Source organism: Rhipicephalus sanguineus, chromosome 4, assembly GCF_013339695.2.
Source record: "Rhipicephalus sanguineus isolate Rsan-2018 chromosome 4, BIME_Rsan_1.4, whole genome shotgun sequence".
NCBI classification, from domain to species: Eukaryota; Metazoa; Arthropoda; class Arachnida; order Ixodida; family Ixodidae; genus Rhipicephalus; species Rhipicephalus sanguineus.
The window spans coordinates 165,025,960-165,049,643 of record NC_051179.1 but is presented as its reverse complement, the minus strand read 5'-3'; the positions used below and the strand labels follow the sequence as shown (position 1 = coordinate 165,049,643).

The window sequence follows — 23,684 nt, the reverse complement described above, 5'->3', positions numbered from 1 at the left end:
TATTGTCACGGGGTCGTGACGTCGATGAAGACAACAGCTGGCGTGGTCAAGATGAAACTCTTTATTTGGCCGAACTTGTGGCCGGGAAATGGTAACTCAGACTACAGCAATACACGCTGTACACTGATAGCGGCGAACTGGGCGTCGGCCGTCGAACAACTGCTCATGGCTGGGATGCGCCGTCTTTTATACATCATGCATCGAACTTTCCAGTCTTATCACCGGTTGTCGCGCAATGACTGGAATAATCTAGTCTATTCGCGTCCCGCATGCAATCTTAACAAAATGATCTACTACACTCGTGAAGCTTCTCTGACACTGCGGCGCGGTCAGCGTCGAGCGTTGATAACCGCCCTTGCTGGTCAAACCCGAATATATCAAAATAAAAGAAGAAGCGGGCGGGGCATTGCCCCCCTCTGAAAAGGCATCGTCCCAATGTTTGCGACAGAACATAGCAGGGAAAAAAAAGAAAAAGAAAGGAACAAGTGCATACACAAATGAATTACAATAACAAAGGAAAAAGTAGAGTCCCCGGGTGTGCTAACGCGCAAAAAACGGCTTAAGGCGCACGACATGGTCGTGCGCGGCGTCGCTGGGAGTTGGTAATGCCGTCCGGGACGACCTCGTAGTCAGGAGCTCCGAGACGTTGAAGCACCTTGTATGGCCCGAAGTATCGCCGAAGATGTTTTTCACTGAGCCCACGTCGGCGTATCGGCGTCCAGACCCACACACGGTCACCGGCTTTGTACTCCATGTGGCGTTGTCGAAGACTATAGCGACGGCTGTCGGCCCTCTGCTGGTTTTTGATGCACAGGCGGGCGAGCTGTCGAGCTTCTTCGGCGCGTTGCAAATAGGCCGCAACGTCGAGATCGTCTTTGTCGGTGGCGGTTGGTAGCATTGCGTCGAGCCGTGCTACCAATATACCGTGCTATCAATACGTGCCGATGCGTTCGGTCCTATAATCACGCAGAATCCCGCGCAATGACGTTAGGAAAATGCCCGTCCCAGAAAAAGGCCTCAGGAATGCCGCTCGTCTTTCAGCCGGCTAACGACGCAACTGTTTGATAAACGCCCTTCGTGTCGGAATCGTGGTAAGACTGCGGCGAATATCGTTTTTGGTATTTCGCGACGGGCCGTATCGTGCTGTCTTTACTGGCCATACTTTCGAGATTTAGCGGCGAGCGCAGTTCAGTGCTTCAGTTTCGGCGACAGCATTTTGCTGGGACACTACGGGCGCCACTGCTCATGCGAGTTCTGTCACGGCCGGACGGACGGCGCGGCTCGAGGTATTGCGTCCTTCCCTTATGTTTCCAATAATGTCGGACTCGAGTGACTCAAGCAGTGATTCAGACGTCCTGCCGGACTTCTCCTTCTTGGAATCATGGGATGAGGAGGCTGAGAAGGAAGCCGGGACCGGACGCACGAAGCGAAAAAGGTGTCCAATGGGGATGTGGTATTACAACCTGAGCGAAAGACAACGACGGGCTGAGGATGAAAGGATAGCGCGCGAATTGGCGCACGTGGAGGCTGACTTTCGCGAAGTCCAAAAGTTTGAGATCACGTACGCACCTATCCAATACCGCACGCGCGGCAGTTCTCTGAGCCCCCGCACCTCTGAGCCCCCGCACCATCAGGGCTGGCCTCCCGGAGTCCTTTTGCGGGGCGCATCTCCCGAGACGAGTAACTTTTCGACTGATCGACGGCTCGAGCTCCGACGACGAAGGCGTGAGCGCGACTCGACGATCAAATCACAGGATCCTGTCCAGCTCTGACGACGACAACGCTGCGAGCGCGCCCCGTACGCTGGAGGGCAGCGTCGCCGACAACAGTACGCTCAACAAAGACCCCAGTGAGAGCAGTTCAGGCGTCGTGCACCTCTCGAAAGACCGGGAGACGTCTGGCGCGTTGCTCTATAGCATCCTGGAGGAGGAGGCCGGTGGTGAGAGCGACGCGGGGCGCGCGTCCTCGTCCCTCACGAAAGCTGACGTTCTCCAGAGGAGGAGGAAAAGGATCGAGGAGCGGCAGAATCTCGTCGAGGAAATGTCTTCCGGCAACCGCAGTTCCAGCGACAAGTCGACGCTGAAGCGAAGCATTCTTCAGACGTTCGTCATAACTCCGAAATCCCGCAGGATTTCAGGTCGTAACAGTTACGTCCCCAGGACGCTGTACGCTGAGGCTGCTCGGGCCACTCCTTCGCCGAAGTCCAGCAGCGAGGAATCGTCGGCTAGCTTAGAGCAGCGCGAGCCTCGGCCTTTGTTCTACCTCTCCTCGGCGGCCAGCAGCTTCACCGATGAACAGGCAAGAAGCACCAGCACGCCTGTAGGCATCTTGTACTCCACCCCGCGGAGGGTAATCTCCTTGCCAGACACCAGTGCTGCCCACGCGCCTCACTATCCGCGCGGGGTGCTCGTCACGAAGGCAGCAAGCGCCGGCAGAACGCAGCGTGCGGGCCACCGTCGCCGCCGCGAGGTCCTGGACCGCGGGGAGACGCAGGTCCTCGCCAAAACACCCGAAGCAGGGTTCGCCGCAGCTGGTTCCATTTTCCGGGGTGCGCAGCCGCCGACAAAGCCACCCAGCGCTGGCCTAAGACCAGTGCCGCTAGTTGTGACAAGCGACACCAGACCGCCGCAGGCTTCTCAGACGAGCGTTGGCTCGGCGAATAGGAGCACCTTGATCCGCATCGGTATCGGGGACAACCGTGAGCGAGTCCTGTCGTCCGATGCATTATCACCGTCATCAGCTATTGTCAGCTTCTGCTCGCTAAGCCGTTCTTGTACTTCGGAAGTAGCACAGCATACACGGACTGACCAGGCTGAAGAAACTCCGGCCGCTCATGTTGATGCAACGCCCGTGGACCTAATCCAGCAGCTACTCAACATCTGCGAACAGGAGGCTGCGGTGACGTTCGAAGTTGCACTGCGGCTCACTGAAGATTGCCACAAGTGCCGCAAGCTAGGCGAAGGGTGCACAGCCGACGTGTACCTCCCCCAGAGGCCGAGCGGCGAGGAGAGCGCCGTCAAGGTGATCCCTGTGGGCAGCGAACGGAACGTGTGGGGCGAGCTGCCTGTGCCCTTGGCCAGCATCATTGCCGAAGGTGTCATAACGAGAGAGCTAAGCGACTTGCGCTTTGGTCAGCTGAACCAGTCATCTAGTTTCATCGAGCTGAAGGGGATGTACTTTGTTCAAGGGACTTACCATCCCGTTCTGGCCAAGAGCTGGGCGGAGTACGATGTGCAGTGGTGCTCGGAAAACCCGGACCCCTCAAACTTTGAGGAAACCCAGTTCTATGTACTGCTGGATTTTGAGAACGGCGGCAAAACGCTGGAGCGCTTCAAGGGCACCATCGAGCAGCTGGAGAGCGTATTCCTGCAGGTGGCCTGCTCGCTGGCTGTGGCCGAGCCGGAGCTCGAGTTCGAGCACCGCGATCTGCACTGCGACAACATTCTGATGAAACGCACCGAGCAGGACTGCGTCAAATTCGTGCTGAATGGCCGGAAAGTGCTGGTGCGCACTGCTGGCGTCAAGGCTTCCGTCATTGACTACACGCTGTCGCGCATGCGAAAAGGCGGGAACATGTCGTACACTGACGTGTCGGGTGACACGGCGCTTTTCAAGGGCGCCGGCAGTTACCAGTACGACGTCTATCGCATCATGAAGGACGAAAACGGCGACGACTGGGAAGCCTATCACCCACACACCAATGTGCTATGGCTCTCCTACGTGCTGCAGAAGTTGTGGAACAAGCTCCCCAGGACGAAGCAGGCCGCGAAGGCGTCCACTAGTCGCGGCCGACTGGCCGCTTGGGCGGACGCAATGCTGGCGCCGTCGGCTGAGGCGTTTGTGGATGAGTACGTGGCTACCCAACTCCAATGAGACGCCGAGGCGCGTAGTTGTATAGTTTTCGGCAATATATATATATATATATATATATATATATATATATATATATATATATAAGAACCGGGCGTGGCATTATATTTGATTCATGTCTCTGTTCCCCTATGTAATACCCCTTCGGGCGGGGACCTTTAGGGGTATTATGAAATAAAATAAAAAATATAAATAAAGATTTCCGTAACCAGACGTCACACAACGCGAATTGCGCAACGAGTGGGTGGTTGAATGCTTCGAACCCATTACAAAGGGCTCTACCATATTTCTTCATCGTCATCAGCCACAGCATCAACAAAGTGCACTTAATGCCTTACAGGTGTTTAGCAGGTACCACGGTTCTCCGCGGAATGACGAAAAATTGCATAGTGGCTGCTTGCCTACTTTACAAAAATTATGATGATTTGTAGCGTAGTGGGTCCCTCGCAAGTGCACTTCTATTGGTTGCCAAGGAAGCCAATAAGGCTCCCATGATCCATTTCCTCGGGGTCGCGATAAAGTTAATTCCCCGTCTCTCTCTCTTTCTCACGTTAGCGTATGTTATAAAGCGTGGTGGGAGAGTGAAATAACGGCCGGGCGTCACACAATGCCAATTAAATAACTAGTGGGTCCTTTAAGAGCTTCAACCCATTACAAAAGGCTCAGTCATAATTCTTCATCGTCATCAACCGTCGCATCAAGAAACTGCACATAATGCCTTACAGATGGTACCTCGCTTCTCCGCAGAATGACGAGTAATGTCGTGGTGGGTGCTTCCCAACTTTACAAAAATTATGATGTGTGGCGTAGTGGCTACGTTGCTGATGAGCTTGTATCACTAGCCACAAGAGAGTTTATAACGGGCTCTAGAAATGCCGCTCTTCGAGCTTTCGCTGTGACTGTGCTGCGCTTTCCGCGCAGACCTTGCGTTTTTTTCTTCTTCATCCGCTCATTTAGAGTGATTTGAGGAAACTGGCTATTCAATAGATGCCCGTTGGAAGCAACAGAAATACTATCGAGTAATCATGAGCAGTGTTCTGCTACGTCGATGCCTGATTTCTGAAGTGGTCGCTCGTCATTGCATATGTGTAGGCTTGCTGGTCAACGAAATTAAACGCGGCGACACGAACAGGCGCTTTTGTGTGTAATGGTGCTTCACAGCAACACCATTCCATATTTTCCCGTAGCAAGGACACAATCTGTAGGATTAGTCTTATTTTCAAAACATTTGTTTGCGCTTATTTGTGCTATCATGCGAGTGCTGAATTCAAACATCTTCACAGGGTTCTAGTCATATCAAGCTCAATATTCTTAAGGGGAATTTCGCCGTGTTGTTTCTTTTTCGTATTCCTTAATTACCTGTTATTATTTCCTTCCTCACTAGGTTTTTTAGTCTTGGGACTAATAAACTTCATAAGTACATTTTTTAAGAGGAATTGATGACGAGATCCCAGTCTTGCCACCTATATTGATGGGAAAGTAGCGCGCCGAATGTCACAAATGAGCCGTAAACAACCTATGAAAATAGAAAGTGCGAGCGCGATGTTCTCTCCTCGTGTTTTCGACATTTGCCGCGCACATCGTGGCGCCAACACGGTGGTTCACGTGCGTCATTTGGGTACAAGCTCTGGATTCGCCCATATATGAGGGATTTCAGTTGTGAATGGTGTGCTAGCACGTTTTGGCGTGCAATCGCGCGCCCGTTCTGTTTCGTCTCGCTCGACTATCGTGCGCAATCAACTGAACTCACTTTGTTTAAGGTGTGTCCGACTGCGCAAGCGGAGTCGGACACGCCTCGTGTCCGAAAAGCATGTAGTAGAAAAGAGCAACATCCTGATAGGCCCAACGCTTAGTGCTAACATTGTCCACGTGCTGTATGAAGAACTAAATGGCGAGGAGGTTGTAGGAAATGTCGCGAAGGCGAGAAAATAAACCACTCTCTCTTCTTTGAAGTCGGGGTGGTTTGGGGCCCTTTAAATAAAGAAAGTTGATTGTTGGAAGGTTTTAGGAACGAAAGTTCTTGTATAAGTGGAAGTTGGTAACATTAATGGATAAAAGAGACCCACGAAAAGATTCCATCTTTTATCTAATTTCCAACGCAAAGTAAAAAAAAATATATGATAAAATATTCGCTACGCTCACACCGCTGAGTTTCTCTAGCTTGCTGTCTTATTTGTCTTTCTACCTTTACCAGAGGAGTGGGTGAATGCTTTTTCCACCTACACGAACGGCACCTATACGGAAGCGGACTCCCTTTACGTCACGGGAAGTGGGCTCAGAACGCTCGCGGAATCACTGAAGTCCAAGTCTCTGGGTGCAAAGGGGCTTCGATACCTGGTCGCCTGGAGTGTCTACACGCGACTGGTGAATTTTACATTGCCGTATGAGCTGGGTGCATATTTAAAGCCAAGCCAAGTTTGCTACGACCACACCGGCAAGGCGATGCGCTTAGCCCTCCTGAGCCCCTACTTGCAAAAAGGTGTGTTTAGTTTTTTTTTGGAACTGGATTCGCATAGCTCTCATTCCTCAGAGACTAGCTTTCGTAGCAGACACTTCGAATAATGTTGTGAAAATGTGACGTAGAACAAAAAAATGTACACGTAGCATAGATGTACGAATTTTGTCGTAACTAGAGCTTTCAATATTTTGAACTGACAGTGTTCATACAGGGTTCCCTCACCTACCATGTTTCTGACGTCATTGCGTATATCTTCGTTGCGGCTGTTATTTTGCCCTTCATTCGCTTTCTTGCTGAATTTCTAGGAGAAAGAGGCGTACGTTCCCTTATTTTGTGTTTCTATCAAACTTGCCGTTCCACGCAAGGAATTTAGATGTTGTTGCCACTGCTTTTCGTAGTAACTGCCAGGGAAACCATGACGCTCGCTTTTGGTCTATTCATCAGAATAATCTGAGTCACTCGTTCGAAACGTTTCCGAATTTTCCATGCTACTAAATAAAATGCCTAATCTTTCTGCCCAGTTCGCTTGGTTCAGGAGAGTAACGCTCCAGGCGAATGCAAGTGCTCGTTGAACAAAGTCCTTCCAATTTCTTTGGTGATCCATTCGGTACAGTTCGTGCGATAATTTACAGGCACAGTATACCTGATAGTACATTACACAGTAGTCTCAATCGCCTAATTATTTCTAGACACAGTACGTATGCAACCTCGTATGCGTGTGAAAGCGATAGCTTTTGATGAAGCTTACATGTATCTTTTATTTTGTAACCAGCTATGGTATTAGTTAAAATCAGAGCAGCGTGCCAACGCTCGTTAAAACAGGCACGTCAACGCCCACAAGCTCTCAGGTCTGCTCCTATCTAACTTGCGTCTGCGCAGGCACAAAAGTAGCCATAGGAATTCACGCTATAAGCAAGGCTTTAGGTTAATATTGCGGGAGTAAGGAGCAAGTGATGACAAAAAGGCTCAAAGCCAGACAATTCATTTGAAAAAAAAAAAGTTCCACACGTGGAAAGCAACACCAGCAGTGAGAGTCGCAGATTTTAAGTCAAAGAGGCCTTCAGGATTAATAATTTAAAACGTTGCAATTACCTTTTTTTACATGGTTAGCGAGGGGACCCTGATATATGAATCGCATTTCATCTTTATGTAATAGGAGTGATGTGCTTTCTTGCGATGCAATTTGGGGTGTTTCCTAGCAAACGGGTCCTACCGAACTGCGGCAAACAGCCACACGATGCAGAGTGGGAGGGCAGGTTGGAACCAGTGTCATTTTTATCGGAAAACAATGGCCAATACCAAGGAATATTTTTGTTCGCTCGGTTTTTGTTTCGTATTTCGTAGAGGCGCCTCCGAGTGCGGTGGAAGCGGTGAAGACAATGTTGTCCAACATCCGCAATGCCTTCCGACAAGAATTCCAGTCGTCCAGTTGGGTCACCGATGAAGATCGAAGAATTGCCATCGGAAAGCTGGCCAACATACGAGCCTACGTGGGAAGTCCAGGACAACGCCTTGCACCCGATTCCGTGGAGCGACTTTACAGTGAGTACTTATTTGTGGTGTTTTATTAACTTCCGAGTTATACAAGGAGTCTTTTTACGTCTAGGTCGTTATTAAAGAAAATAATGATTAATATCGTGGAAGATATTTCACAGTTTTCGCATATCCAAGGTGCAGCTTCATTTCAGCAACCAATCTATAGAAACGGCAAGCTGCGTGGGAAGCTATATAGACCTGTGCTTGAAGCACGATATTTGCTTTTGTAAGCTGTTTGACATTTGCTTTTATCAGCTGTTTGAGCTCTTAGACGGGCTTTGGGCACTATGTGTTCTGCCAGAGATGTTGACGTCATGTACATTGAAGTCCTAATTTCGAAATGCCTTGTTTGTCAGACTAAAGGCGCGACGGCGTTTACAAGTATGAGACATTTTTCATCGTTTTGAAGCCGTAGGAAGGCATGAGAACTACTCTGTAGTTTCATCGGCAACCAGAAAATGCAAAAGCTTTTTTTTAACGATGTCCTTGGGAGAATGCCATAAAACTTCTTCCGACAAGTATCCCGCGTGAAAGGCTGATTTTTCTGTGATTGCGAGCGTTTGCGGCATACCTTCTGGAAAAACAAAACCTTTCTCTAAATCCCGGTGTTATGCAAGAAAACTCATCCGTCAAAGGGACCAACTCCAACCACTAGCAACGGGCAATGTGGGGTGCTTTTTTTTCCATACGCAAATTAACGAACATGTGTAGGTCCAAGTTATGTTACTCACGTGTTGTCAAACATCAAAAGTTTTGTGCGGTATTCCATCTATTGGTGCTTGTTTTTCTTTGTCAAATGCATTCATTCTGTGTTGGGAAATTGAGCGATTTGTTCATTTCGACACGCGCCGCACGCTCCCTTTTTTTGTTGACGACTTTGCTTCGCATAATACGAAGCCCTCATTAAAACAATCATTGGACGGCTTGCTACCGAAGAATCAGGTTTGTGTAAATGATGACACTTGCCGGTAGGCTGACCGAGGGAGGGTTTGTTTGTGAAAAAAACAATGAATCAAGATAAATTCAGCAGTAAAGTGGTGATGGGCCCCTCGTGGCGACTGTCGCGGGTCTGTCGATCAGCATACTCAAAAAAGCACAGTTCGAAAATTTCTGGCACTGCTAGCGCCTACATAGGTATGCTTTATTTTTGTTATTTAGTAACACTGATTTGCTGCGATAACCACAGTAGAGGAATCAAACGGCGCAGATGGTTTAGAACAAGTTCGAATGAATGGCGTAAGTAAAGTATTGCGGAGCCTCATATTGCGGGGGCCTCAAATTGCAGACGTCCATTCCCTGTTTGTACAAAATCTGCAATTTTGAGCAAGCCTCCGGGTTTCTTCCATGAACGTATAAACTGACTCTGCTTCCTGCAGACATTGGATCAAGAAAAGGCTTTGTCCACTTTCATGCGGGGTTAGAGCATAATAGTCGCTCAGTGCCTTCACAACCTCCTCATTATTTGCCTATCTGGGCTTCTCTACCACAAGTCTTCCGTATGGAATATCGGCTATTCCAACCCAAGCACACCTGCCAGCAATGCTTCTTTGCGGTATTAGTGACTTCATTTGCCCCATAACAAGCTTCATGGTATAAAATATAAGATGACCACTCATCACAGTATTCGATGAACACAGCGAGCGCTTCACTCGTCGTGATCCGTGCGCCCTTTTCACCAGCTTGGTCGTCAAGAAAGCAGTCTTCGTCGCCACTGTTGCAAACACGGCCGGCTAGGCCGCACCGTAATAACTCGACAGGGGTACACCAACATTACACGTGGCGTTTATTTGAAGCGCGCTAACTCATAGGAAAACGGACTGGGTGATAAGGAAAAGAAGAAAAACACGAACCATGTGCAACGCGCCACTGTGCTACAGCAGCAGGTGACTACCAGATTGCCCCACGAACGCGCATTTTGAGAACGCCCGACGAGGAGCGGCATGCCAAGAACGGCGACCATAGGAGAAGCTGGGGTGCGACCGTCGCTGCCGAGCAAGACCCGAGATCCGTAGCTGAGGCTGTGGCTGAACGCAAGCGTTTAGCAAGAGCGGCGTCAGAGGGAACACCGGAAAGCCCCTGGGCCTTGATGTATTACGTGCTGCGAAAGCGAGTGTGGTTTTGGAGAGACGCGCTGCGCAAACGAGTAGAATGTTCTTCAGAAAAACATTGAGCTTTGAAGTTAGGCTTTGGCGCTAAGAGGGAAACATGATGCTGGTAATGCGGTGTTTTTTTTTTCACCTCCGCTGACTACCCGCTTTCACAGAGCGGAATGACTCCCTTGTTTTATTTTATTATTTTCTGCATAGAACCAGCCTGCCAACGGTCCGTTTAAGAAAACTACCAGTAAAAAATGCTCGGATATATTCGTTTAGGTTTGGTTGCGTTCACGTCGAAGAAATAACGCATTATAGGAAGGAAAACCCTTTATGGAATAATAACACCAGATTAATTAATACTAAAACTTTCTCTTTTGAACTGCACAGAATCATACCCCGACGTACCAACCAACAGCCTTTTTCCCTCATGGATCAAGGCTGTCGGGGTTTCAGCCCATCAACTGTGGGCCGACCAAAAAACATGGATTTATGATGAGACAGACGTTAACGCGTATTACGCACTTGGCGACAACACACTCTCAATACCAACGGCCATTATCGCACGTCCAGTTTATTCCCAAGGCGGCGTGGAGGCTCTCAATTATGGAGGCCTTGGTGCGGTAAGTGTTTTGACATTGTGTAATAAAGATATTTGTGAGCTGTACTTGCACAAAGCAATAAATTCACCTACCCGGTTTTTACAACTCGACTGGGAATTAATTTGAAATTTATTTCCTTCGTGGCTGAGCAGCCAAAGCCTAAAAGTTAACGCACGCGTATATCGCGGAAATTACCCCTTTGCCCCATTTTTGTCGCTCCTTTCGCACCTTGCGTTTATTTCTTTCTAATTTTTCATCTCAGCTTAACAGGCCTACAAACGCCTTCCTCGCTAATAGAAGCCTCAGGTTTATTCTGTTTTGCAGTGATGTCTTTCGACCGTAGAATAATACCGAACGTTTCTCACATGCATAAGTTTCTTGTCGTTTCTACTTGAAATGACTTTTATTTTTTTTTCATGCGCGTATGTCGCTGCCTCGAGTATCAATGTCCGGCTTCAATAACTCTTCACTTTAGAGAGAAAAATGTGACGACTTGTGCGACCGGCACCAGAATGTCTCCCCTTGAAGCACTGCCCTCTGTAGAATGTAGCTACGAATAGTGTCATAAGTGTTGGGGTTTAACGTCCCAAAGCCACAACATGCTTATGAGAGACGCCGTAGTGGAGTTTTCCAGAAAGTTCGATCACCTGAGGTTCTTTATCGTGCACCTTAATATACGCACACGGACCTCGAGCACCTTCGCCTCCATCAGAAATGCGGCAAACGCTGCCTTTTTGGTCAGCAGTGGAGGACCATAACCATTAAACCACAGTGCCGACTAGCCACGCAAAGTGTAACAGCCAGGGCAGAATATATCTGGATAGCTATAAAAGCCTCACATCGTCGTCAGAATTTAATAGCGGCAGCGTTATGGAGGCCATGAACGCTAATTCCGGCGCCGGCACCGGTGGTTTGTCGGTGAAAAAAAGTTTGACAGATCCCACGCCTTGTAGGAATCGGTTTCATGCGAAGCAGTTGGCGAGCAGCTGTCCACGGTGCATTTCTGGCTTTGAGTAAGCGTTACCATGTGGACCGACATGTTTTTGTGAGTGCAGTAGTTTTGTGCACAACGTGGGCTTACCAGATACGTCAACTACACTGGAGTTTATGGGATAACTTATGGTGTGACGTAACGTCAGCACTCTCGTTAGATCACAGACGTCAGCACTATCGAAGCAAAGTGCACTTCACGGTGAGATGATGTGAACACCTTACGTAACATTCGTTATCGCATTCCTCCGAGGTCGAAGGACGCTTGAATATAGCTTGCTGAATCGTGGGGATAAAAATTAAATGTTTTTTTTTACTTCTATAAAAGCGGAGCCAGCACTGCAACCACAATTGACGTTAACCCGGCATGACGCCTCTATAACAGGATTATATATATGTAATGCTTATTGCCTTGTTATAAAATTAGATAGCCAGCTCTGCAACCACAATTGACGTTGCACTGGCATTACGCCTGCATAGGGTATCTTACCTAAGCAGTTTCGAGACCTGGCATGGTTTTGTGGTAGAATACTTGACTGCCACGCAGAATGCTTTGGTTAGATTCCTGCTGGTATCCTGATTTTTAATCTCTGCATTCGTCGGGTCAACGCTGCCGATGTCGGTTTTTCTTGACGCTCTCACATTTAAACTACCAATGCATGTGCTCGTCGTTCCTGAGTGGTTAAAAAACTAGCTGTCAATCACATGTGGCGTATATCCGCATAGCGCGGCCCGTGGTAAACGGGTATGTGCCCCACGTGTCTGGAAAAAGGGTTTGACGACGTACGCGAGAATATTTTCACGTTAGTCACGATATTTCACGTTTCACTAGGCAGTCATCTTCGTCAAACCCTTTTACTATCCCATGCCAGTTTTGGTCTACACCGAATTAAGGAGGCGATCACGAGAGCACCCAGACGTGGGCTGCTAGATAGATAGATAGATAGATAGATAGATAGATAGATAGATAGATAGATAGATAGATAGATAGATAGATAGATAGATAGATAGATAGATAGATAGATAGATAGATAGATAGATAGATAGATAGATAGATAGATAGATAGATAGATAGATAGATAGATAGATAGATAGATAGATAGATAGATAGAAACTCCGAAAGTGACTGCTTCGCTAAGAAATGCTTTGCCTTTAAAAAAATCGCGATGTATGCAAAGAATAAAAACCGGTGGTTCGAGCTGGAACCAAACCCAGGCATACCACACCTACAAAGTTTGGTGTATTGAACCTGGTACATTCAAAGACATGCTGCGGAAATGCCAGGAAAATGCTAACGACAATAATTCCAATGCTCTCTCGGTGAGGTCGGACGATGCACTGCACAGCTCAAAGCACGTCTAACCAAATGTCGACCGTCTAGCAGGCCCGCGATGCGGCGGCTAGGTAAGGCCTCGATGTCCCGACGTGGTATACCAGACGTTAGCTCATAAAACTGCAGGACAATCATTAACAGTTTTTAGGAAGCAACCAGTCCAGCGTGGCAGTCAGGTGTTCTACCACTGCTTCGGTAAACAGGTCATTTAGGGTGGCGAGTCGTGTTAACAGGTGTGATTATGCATGCACAAGCGTAGAATCACACCAGGCGGCGCAGTGTGGGGATATCGAGTGCATGTTTTAAAGGCCCACCCACCACGAAGCATTGCGGCGTAATTTATCGTCAGCACCAGCCAAAACAACAAATTGTGCAGAGGCTTCCATATGCACGTGTTGCTTTACTGACACGTAGCAGGTATACTTTGCATGTTCGCAGTAATATTTGGCGTAGTGGATACTTCGGAACGGTACTTGCAGTTGGCACTCTGAGAGTTTACAACGGCCAATGTTACGCGCACAGACGTTCCATTTCTGGCGACTTGGTTGAGGCGTTCACCGAGAGGCCAAGCATGGTAAGCGAATGAGTAGGCGATGCGAACGGGCTCGGTTACCCTATATCACGCTCCAATCTTAAATGAGAACCTTAGGCGACCTCCAAGTATTTTACGAGGGGAGACGCTGAAATTGGTGCAATTATATATTATGCAATAGCCGTTAAAATGACATCTGTAGGTCATTAGTCATGAAGTGAACAGAAGAGTTCGAACGGCAACCACTGTTTAGTTGCTGAGCCACTTCATAGGGAGCAGCAAGGTCGGAAATGTGTAATTATCTGTTCCAGTCAGCACATCGGCTCATTTTACGCAAATTTATTATATTGAAGCAAGCTAATCAATAATAATATCTGATCAAATATTCCCTGGAGAGGTATTCTCTAAGTATGTTGTAATCCTTGGCACACTTAGCGCTAGCTGCAGTGTTTCTGGTAGCCGCACACAGATGCGTTGAGCACGCGGGTGATGTTTGATGTGAACGATCGCCTACAAGTGCTGCGATATCTGCATTTGCTATGAGAAACTCATTCGAAGTGACTCAACGCTCTGTTCGTTACTGAAACAGATGTCATTGATCTCTACCACGACGTCATCGTCCGCACTACAGTTGTCATAGCCGCCTTCATCATTGTCGCAGGTTGCGATAGCGCGCATAGTTGGGAATGAGGCGCATGATTTTCGCAAGTTGATTACAGCGCCGTTAGCTCGGGAGAAGTTCGTGCCAATAATAAAGTTTTTGAGCATACGGTCAGTATAGTGCAACCTAACAAGCTTTCGTCACTTCTTTATGGAGATACTTACGAACGTTTGCTGCACAACCAAGCGATGTAATGTTTTGAGAGCTGTATTTACATGTCATCATGCGCATCCATGCTGCAATGCACAACTATGTCAACGGCGAACACGTGCACTTTCACACCATCCTCAGCCCGAATAGCGAAATTCGTTACCATATATGAGAAGCATTGCTAACGCCGATCCCAAAGGTAGAGCTGCGTACGAGACAAGCACGTTTGATTCACTTCATTAGAACCAAAGGATTGGCCACGATTGGGCAAGCAGGAATTATTTCATGCGGTAATGTGAATTCCGTGTGTCAAGAACCTAACATTGTGAATCATGCTGTAATGTGCGGCACGATCATATTCTTTCGAGGAATCGATACAAGGGGTACCACTTTCGTATGTGGAAAATACATTTATTCTTCGTTATTGTTTTTTATGTTACGTGACCTTTAATAATCCATTTCTGTACATATGTCTCATGGCGTATAATAAGGTTATATTGTTCGAAATGTGTGATTATTGTATTACTAGACAAATTTCCTGTACGCTTACAAAAGCAGCAGCTTCGGCGCGTTGGTTTGTACTGTTTTAAGCGTTTTTGTTACTGTTTTATGCGCCATAGTCAACTACTCGTAGAGCCTATGAAATCCGCCTTCTCAATTGCATAACGTAGCTGCTGGTTGTACATTCATTGCACTGAAGTAGAACATGCATACAACCAACGCCTCTCACGCTTGAAAATTTGTTTAACGTGTCTCCGTCCCTGACAGCAACCACAAGTGGAGGAGGCCTGCGCTCCTTGGTCAGTAGCGCTCGCACTGTCTAGGACGAACGCTCTTGGCGTTCAGTCACGCTTTGCATTTCCTCTCTGTGTAATTTACTCATTTGCTCTATTCACTTTGGTGGTGAATTATCGGCTGCAATGTAGCACCATTTTTTATTTTCTCTTAATTACTCTGTTTTCTTAAGTAAAAAAAAAGTATCGACTTGCAGATTGTGGGCCATGAGATCATGCACGCATTTGATGTTGAAGGGCTGCGATACAACGACCAGCATGAATATGGACGCTGGGCTTCAGCCGAATTCACGAAGGAATACACGAAGAGGGCGGTGTGCCTACGGCAAATGTATAGAACTGTCGTAAGTAGAAGCACCTGGACATTTTACTCTATTAGAGCACCGTTTCAAGTTCTCGAGAGGACTCGAGCAATGGGAACAAAATGATGGTTGTAAACTTGGCGGACAAGAAGAGAGAAGAGTGGGGCAGGGAACAAGCCTGTGTTAAGGACATTTTAGTCGACATTAAGAAGAAAGGCAGGGCGTGTAGCGCGAAGGCAAGATAACCGGCGGTCATTAAAGGCAATAAAGCGGATTCACAGAGAGCGAAAGGGCGGGAGGGTAAGACAGAAGGTTAGGTGGGCAGATGAGGTTGAGAGGTTTGCGGGGATAACGTGGCCGTAGCAAGGACACGAATGGGTTTATTGGTAAAACATTAGAGAGACCTTTGTCCTGCACAGGTGGCAATCAGACTACTGGTGTTTGTGTCTATCTATCTATCTATCTATCTATCTATCTATCTATCTATCTATCTATCTATCTATCTATCTATCTATCTATCTATCTATCTATCTATCTATCTATCTATCTATCTATCTATCTATCTATCTGTCTGTCTGTCTGTCTGTCTGTCTGTCTGTCTGTCTGTCTGTCTGTCTGTCTGTCTGTCTGTCTGTCTGTCTGTCTGTCTGTCTATCTATCTATCTATCTATCTATCTATCTATCTATCTATCTATCTATCTATCTATCTATCTATCTATCTATCTATCTATCTATCTGGAACCCAGCTGATGCGTTTTTCACGGGACCGTAAGGAAACAACGTAACAACATAGAAACGGGGGGAAATGAGAAATAAAGTAGTGGCAAGAAGCACACAATTTCATTTTAAACCTTACGCTTGTACAAATCGTGCAGCGTCACATAGTATATTTTCACGCGCCCGTTCAGTACAAGGCGTCTGTGAAGCAAGTGACGTGCCATGTGGATTATGGCGTCGTCAATGCGCGTAAGTCTCCCCAACAAATCCAGTGCTGTTACAGGCGATAATACCGTTGGCTTCACTCTTCTGTTATTAGAGTCGACCTTTGTTCTCGCTTGCCAAAAGGGAAGACAGCATATGATGGTCCTCCCCTTCACTGTGGTAACGCAGTTTTAGATGCGAAGCATCTGATGGCGGAGTTCAAACCGGTGATGTGCGACGTGACCACCCTTACTGAGCATGTGCAAACCCTCTACACACCCCTCCACTCCCCCTCTTTCCACTTCCCCTCCTCCCCCTCCGCATTCTCCATCTCCCCTCCCCTCTTCATCTCCACTTCCCCTCTGAAAAGCGGGCTTGACATGCCGAAACGCTGCTTTGCATCGCCTCATGGTCCCCTTTAGCGGGAGATGGTTTTTTCTTCGGCCCTCCGGTGTTTGCACAGTGCGAGTTTCTGTCCTGTCTTCCTGTACTAACGGGCTCATTTTGGGATGGCATTACCTGTCCACAGCTTCAGCTGTGATATTTTGCCGTCAGCGAGTGAGTCACATGACACATACAGCGCTTTCGTCAGATATCGATGCCCATATCCTACGCTTCGTCACGGCTGCTGATTGTTTCATTCCTCCAGGTAATGAGCATATTCGGACAGTGACATCCGATACCATCATTAATGACGATGTGTTCCTTGCACCGTGCGGACGCTACACGGGCTTAGCGTCTATCTGACGGGCTTAGCATCGCTCCTAGCGTGGTGCGGTTTCGCAATGGCAAAACGTTAGTAACGGCTGTTAACCCTACTTCTTCACCTGTTGCGCAGCCCCAGGGCACCGCTGTGATTTGCTTTACAGGCACCGGACCACTTTCTCTGGATCCGCTCCACGCGAAATCGCCATATTTATCGACTAGTACTGATAACCATGCTACAATGGCTGCTTCAGCTGCCGCAATAAATCCTGAGCTCACGGCAGCGCAAAAAGAAGAACTTTTAGCTCTACTCCAAGAACAGAGCGCATCATTTGATGTCGATTTAAAGTTCCTGAGCCGCACTTTCGTATCAGTGCATCGCAGTGAAACCAAAGGCAATTCAATTGTACGCCGCCGCGCATATGGTGTGTCTTTCGCTGAGCGGAAAATCGTTGAGGACAGCGTTGCCAAAACGCTCAAACGAGACGTCATCCGGCCATCGTCCCGCTCTTGGTCATCATCTGTGGGGTTGGTCCGGAAGAACGACGGTTCTGTGCGATTCTGCGTCGATTATGGAGCACAATAAGATCACGTGGAAAGACGTTTACCCGAGGCCACGAATGGACGACGCACTTCACTCTCTCCAAGGCGCTGAATTTTTGTCCAGCCTCGATCGCCGTTCTGGGTAATGGCAAATACATGTGCACTAAGCGGACAAGGTTAAGGCTGCCTTTGAAACACCAGACGAGCTGTATGAATTCAACGTCATGCATTTCGGTTTATGTAATGCGCCTGACACAAAGAGTTCTACGCGGCCTTAAGTCGAAAGCTTGTCTGTGTTATCTGGATGACGTCATAATTTTTCTTCGACTTTTCGTTAGCATCTTGAGCTCTTAGACGAAGTTTTCACGTGTATTTCCAAAGCTGGACTTCAACTAAACACAATGAAATGCCATTACGCAAGCAAGAACATCAAGGTGTTCGGCCATCTTGTCAGCAAAGACGGCGTTCGGCCAGATCCTGACAAGCTTGCGGCCGTGATAAGCTTCCCTCGCCCTGAAAATCAAAAATACCTAGAAAGTTTCCTGGCCTCGCGTCCTACTTCCTGCGCTTTATCAGCCGTCTAGCTGTCATAGCGTCGCTACTGCACAAGTTGCTGGCGTCAGGATCAGCCTTCACTTGGACGGACGACTGCGAGCGCGCTTTTCGAGCTCTCAAGCATGCCTTAACATCAAAACGGCAAGTTGGGCGAGTTGGTAGTTGGCAGTCCTCAGTCCGGGTCGCGCTGCCCTCAGCAAACGATGCCCTCACCTTAACATCCGACCACGTTCTGTGTCACTTCGACGAGAACGCACCTACCTGCTTGCACGCCGACGCTGGCAGCCATGGGATTGAGGCAGTTCTTCTACAGCGGAACGGCACTTCACGAGAGAGAGAGTTGCTGCGTATGCCAGTCTTGTCCTCACGGCTGTCGAACAGAACTACTCGGTAACAGGGCAGGAATGTTTTGCTGTCGTTTGGGCCATACAAAATATTCGACCATATCTTTACGAACACCACTTAACAGTAATTACATATCATCACGCTTTATGATGGCTAACTTCACTGAAAAACGTGTCTCGTCGCCTGGGTGGTTGAGTACTCCGTCTGCAAGTGTACAAACTTGACGTCGTCTACAAGTCTGGCAAGGAACACCAAGATGCCAAAGCTCTTTCTCCCTGCCCCCTGCCAGTATCATTGTCGAGTACGTTTGTTCATTCCTCGTCACGTTATCACGACGGTGCGTCACCCCTTTCGTTATCCCAAATATCTGTTACTGATACGCTCGCTCCCAATCACTACACTCAATTTTACTCGCGACTGCGTGATGATCTATACTGCAACATCATTATCGAACGCCCAAGTCGCAGATCGCCTCCTCCTAATGCTACACTGCGTCGACAACTACGGCAGTTTAATCTAGACAACAGTGCGCTATATCATTACGTTTGCACTACTGATGGACAGCGCTGGGTTTCAGTTCTTATATGTTCGCTACGTCACTAAGTCCTCGAAGCATTTCGAGGGATTCCAACTTCCAAATTCCACATTCCAAATTCCAAATTCCACAACACACAGCCGTGTAAGGTGACGTTTCTTCTGGCCTGGCCTCTCCACCTTTGCGACCAAGTACTTTTCATCTTGCCCTGTGTGTCAACGGCTGAAGCGACCAAATTCGCCTTCTGCTAGCCTATTGCTACCCATCCTGTGTCCCGAGACACCTTTCGCCACACTTAGGATAGACCTAGTCGGACCTCTCCCTTGTCACGCAAGCAGGTGATCGATGGATCGTGACAACCGTTGATCACCTGACACGGTATGCAGAGACTGCTCCTCTACGTACAAGTTCTGCCTCAGAAATCTCCGATTTCTTTCTCAGCGCCACTGTATTGCGTCATGATGCACCTCGCGTCCTGTAGAGTAATCGCGGCAGGACTTTCCTGCCCACCATCACTGAACACCTACCGAGGACTTGAGGCACAGTGCATAAGACGACGTCAGCCCACCACCAGCAAACAAATGGATTGACAGAGAGATTTCATCGCACACTAACAGTTGTGTTATCGATGTATATCGGCCGAAACCACAACTGGAATGCAGTTTTGCTCTTTGTGATGTTTTCCCACAACACCGCTGTCCAACAAACTACTGGATACCCTTGCTACCTCGTATACGGCCTTTCACAGACATTCACCATCGACGTCTCTTTGTTACGTATTCCAACTGACACCTCGGCAACAATATCCGAGCAGCTCGTCTCAAGACTGGACGAATATCGGCAACGTGCTCGCCTCAATACAGAAGCCAGTCAGAACGACCGCAAATAACGCTACGACAGCTCTTACCACTACGTCTCCTTCAGTCTTAGGGACGAAGTGCTGCTTTGGACGCGTATTCACACTCCACGATTGTTGGACAAATTTCAGTCACGCTTCATTGGGCCATATATAGTTACTGAACCATTGTCCCCAGTGAACTATCGTGTCACTCCCGCTGAGCTTTCTTCGCATCGTCGTTGCCGTGGTTCTAAGCTAGTTCAAGTTTCACACCCGGGCTGGCCGCTCGCGCGTGGAGGGTGGGGATGGAATTAGTGTGAGCATTATTCATGCGCTTCTACTTCTCTTCTGTGCGTACTCATCATCAGTGATCTGGCTTGGGTTGCGGGGCTCAGGCTCTTTGAATAAAAGAATAGTCTTGCGGGCTAAGCGTTCCTTTATAATAGAAATATTATCTGGTGTTGAACGTCCCAAAACCACGCTATGATTATGAGAGACGCCGTAGTGGAGGGCTCCGGAAATTTCGACCACCTGGGGTTCTTTACCGTGCACCTAAATCAAAGTAAATGTGCCTCAAACATTTTGGCCTCCATCGAAAATGCGGCCGTCGCGGGCGGGATTCGATCCCGCGACCTTCTTTCCTTGAGGACATATATACATACACACACAGACACACACGCATAGATATATATATATATATATATATATATATATATATATATATATATATATATATATATATATATATATATATATATATATATATTGTTGTAGATAGTCAGTGAGGACTGTAATAACGGAATTAAATATTTACGAAGCGCCAATAAGATTCTACTCTTCATCAGGTGTTCTTTCCAGATAACGACCAAACTTGATAGTCATGCTAGAGAGTGACGCCACATAAAGTGTAGAAGCTAGCCTCGTCACAGCTCGCTACTTGCGTAATTCGTCAGATCTCCGGCGCAAGCTAATAACGTCGGCAGCTGTAGTTGGGTTCTTGGCCGGTGGCGTCTGAAAAGCATCAATTCCTTTCATGATGTGCTAGATTTTTTTTTCGTTTGCGTCATGGAAACGTTCACGTGTCTGCACAGATCGTTAACGTCGTCAATATAACTGCTAAGCGTTTGACACGTGTCCCGTGCGCGTGTTAACGTTGCTTGGCTCGGATTGATTAGGAAACTGGGTATGCCTTTTTAGGCTACGAACCCCTGATCAGAACGAGTGGACGATGCACTGCACCATGCCGACAAAAAAAAAAACAGAAAAGAAAATATCTAATCCAGACGCCCACTCTTTCCTCTTTTTATTTTATGTCAACTATTGCCGAATATTATAACGATTACTCACCAAATTTCCGAACTGTCGGCCTTGCTGAATGACATGCGTTTGCTTCGTTTTTCCTCATAAAAATTACCGAATTGAAAACGAAGCATCACGACGCAATTACGTGGCATATCTACACTTTGATCGCAAGGCTTTTGTTATTACAGAATTGATCTGTGCAGTGTACATACTCTCATTGCCTTTATTTCAGTGGGCGTGTCGTTGTTCGTTAAATTCAAGGAACGGCAGACGCCGCTTTTATGGCGCTGCAGCTCGCCCTAATATAAAAGTCGTGGCGCTGCTCACGTACATCTCCCAACGAAATGAAACAGCGTGTGGTACCTCCCGTGATTGTATGCGTATGACGTTCACTTACAAGATGCCCGATTTTTACCGTGATCACAATTCGCAGGAACGACAAAAGGCCCGCCAGGAATTGAGCAACTACCACGACTCCGAAAACTTGGCCGACGTCGTTGGCGTGAAAATTGCGTACGGAGGCTTCTCTTCGTTGCCCCGGCGCCAGCGCAGGCGTATTTTGTTTGGCACGAACATCTCGGCAGAACGTTTATACTTCATTGGTCATTGTGTCAAATGGTGCAAAGATATTCAATTTGGATCGGGACGATACGCACAAGAGCGTTCCCGGTGCATCGTCCCATTGATGAACATGCCGGAGTTCTCGGATGCATTTGGCTGCGCAGCAGGAGACCTCATGAATCCCGCAGAAAGGTGTGGATTCTGGACGTAAAATGATACCATTTACCCAGGTTCCGGCGATTTTGTGTGCGCGTTCCTCCATTCCCATAGGTGCATGCGCACCACTACGTAAAAGAGTTTATGACGGAGAGTCAATAAAGTCTGAGAAGGGTATGTGCGCAAGTTGTCATGAACTTGTTATTACTGAACAGCACTGCAGCAACACACAAAAGGCAAGACACAAGAGCTGTTGTTGTTTCCCTAATAAAAATGCCGCCGCAACATCTGCACAGTAGAAATGCACGAATTTATGAGGCACTGACCAAATATTTTGATAACTCTATCCCCTTGAAATTCTGACCACGTTGCAAGCAAGCACTTCTCAAGCTCACAACAATCACATAGAAAATAACACAAGACGCAAGAGACAATGAAAAATCCCGGCTAATTTAGATTTTGAATGCTTCGAAATGCCACATACTCCACCGGTTATTTAAACGTGGTCTTGCAGTAATTTTTGTGAGTTATGTCATCGTGTCATGTGAAGTTTGCCGCGAAAATGATTGAATGAAATCTCCTTCGGCCGCCCAGTTTTCATGACACCGAAAAACGTCAGAAAGCCACGAATATCTTATATTTCACCTTGGATAACCCTTTTTCATATTCAAGTCAGTTCATTCGACCCATTTGATATTTTTACTAGCGCGCTCTTCTTCTTACTGTACAGTCATGGTCTCAGTCCTCTACGTACAAATGATAAAATACTTGATCACAATGTGCGCGAAAAAATATGAATTGTATATGAGTGATAAGCTGAAATACTGTCAATGCAAATAAAGTAGGCAAAATACTTCTAGCACTGGATCAAAATCTTGCTATCACTCAAAGTAATCACCTAAAGCCAGTTTTTTTAAAGATTTGGATAAAGTAATAATAACGTTCATGAGCGATAAACATTCTTCTTACAGTGTAAAAGTTAATTATTACTTTATCTGTTTCATTTTAAGGAGAACAAATAAGAAATGAGGTCAGGGCAGGCCCACTGGAATATTTTTTTGAAATTTTGATTACCAGAGATCCTTACCTAAATGGAAGAGTATAGCAGTGACACATAAACATGTTGCCGTCGGTACGAACCGAACGCTCAACCTTTGGATAATAACCCCGATGTTCTACGAAATGAGTTCCACTTTATTGGGTATTTCAGTGTGTGTATGTAATCCTTAGAGCGTTAGCGAGCGTTACCCGTAACCATTCTGGCGAGTGTGGAGCACTTGGTTTTTACCAGCTGGCTTTATTCTTTAGTCTTTAATCTTGTATAGCAACGGCTCCACTGTACGAAGGCTGTAAGTTCGGTTCCTAAGGACGGCAAGTTCTCTTTTCTTTCACCTTGATTGCTTTCCACATACGTCATGAATATTACTCTACAAATAATTACTAAAAAAAGTGTCCCCTATGTCTTCTTTTGTTTCACTGTTCATTCGTTTCATTAGATTGTGCCTAACAACGTAAGGAATCCGTGATGCATTCCCGTCCTTTCGTTGAACTTTAAAGCGAAGTAACTTGATGATGTCTCCTTCTTTTCTCAGTACGGGTAAATACCCTACAGGCAAAAAGTGAGAGTTGCATCTTTTTTTTTTAATATACGTAAATAAACCGCTATATTGCTTCAATAAGTAACCGTGCCTTGGAACTGGCTTGTTGCCGGGATGTCAAGTCATGTATGCTATTTGTCTAACCTACTTACTTAATGTTTTTTTGAATTCACTACAGCTGACAAAGAAGTGCGTCTCAGGGTTCTACACATGGCCATCTAATATAATCACTTCGTGGAAATGTTGTCCTTAGATATTTTCGCAAAAGACAGCGTTTTCTTTTGAGTCACCGTGTGGTACTGTT

The 23,684-nt window shown here is 47.1% G+C and overlaps 2 protein-coding genes across 2 annotated transcripts; both read left to right on the top strand.

The window, feature by feature from the left end:
* The first annotated feature begins 1,316 nt into the window (after positions 1-1,316).
* On the top strand, positions 1,317-3,873 carry LOC125758345 (uncharacterized). The gene is made up of 2 exons (XM_049415407.1): positions 1,317-1,561; positions 1,635-3,873. Exons 1-2 carry the CDS (start codon positions 1,317-1,319, stop codon positions 3,871-3,873), a joined length of 2,484 nt encoding a protein of 827 aa, XP_049271364.1.
* Positions 3,874-7,678: 3,805 nt separating this feature from the next.
* On the top strand, positions 7,679-21,955 carry LOC119391812 (neprilysin-1). The gene is made up of 3 exons (XM_037659460.2): positions 7,679-7,870; positions 10,348-10,580; positions 21,499-21,955. Exons 1-3 carry the CDS (start codon positions 7,708-7,710, stop codon positions 21,835-21,837), a joined length of 735 nt encoding a protein of 244 aa, XP_037515388.2. The 5' UTR covers positions 7,679-7,707; the 3' UTR covers positions 21,838-21,955.
* The last annotated feature ends 1,729 nt before the right edge of the window (positions 21,956-23,684 follow it).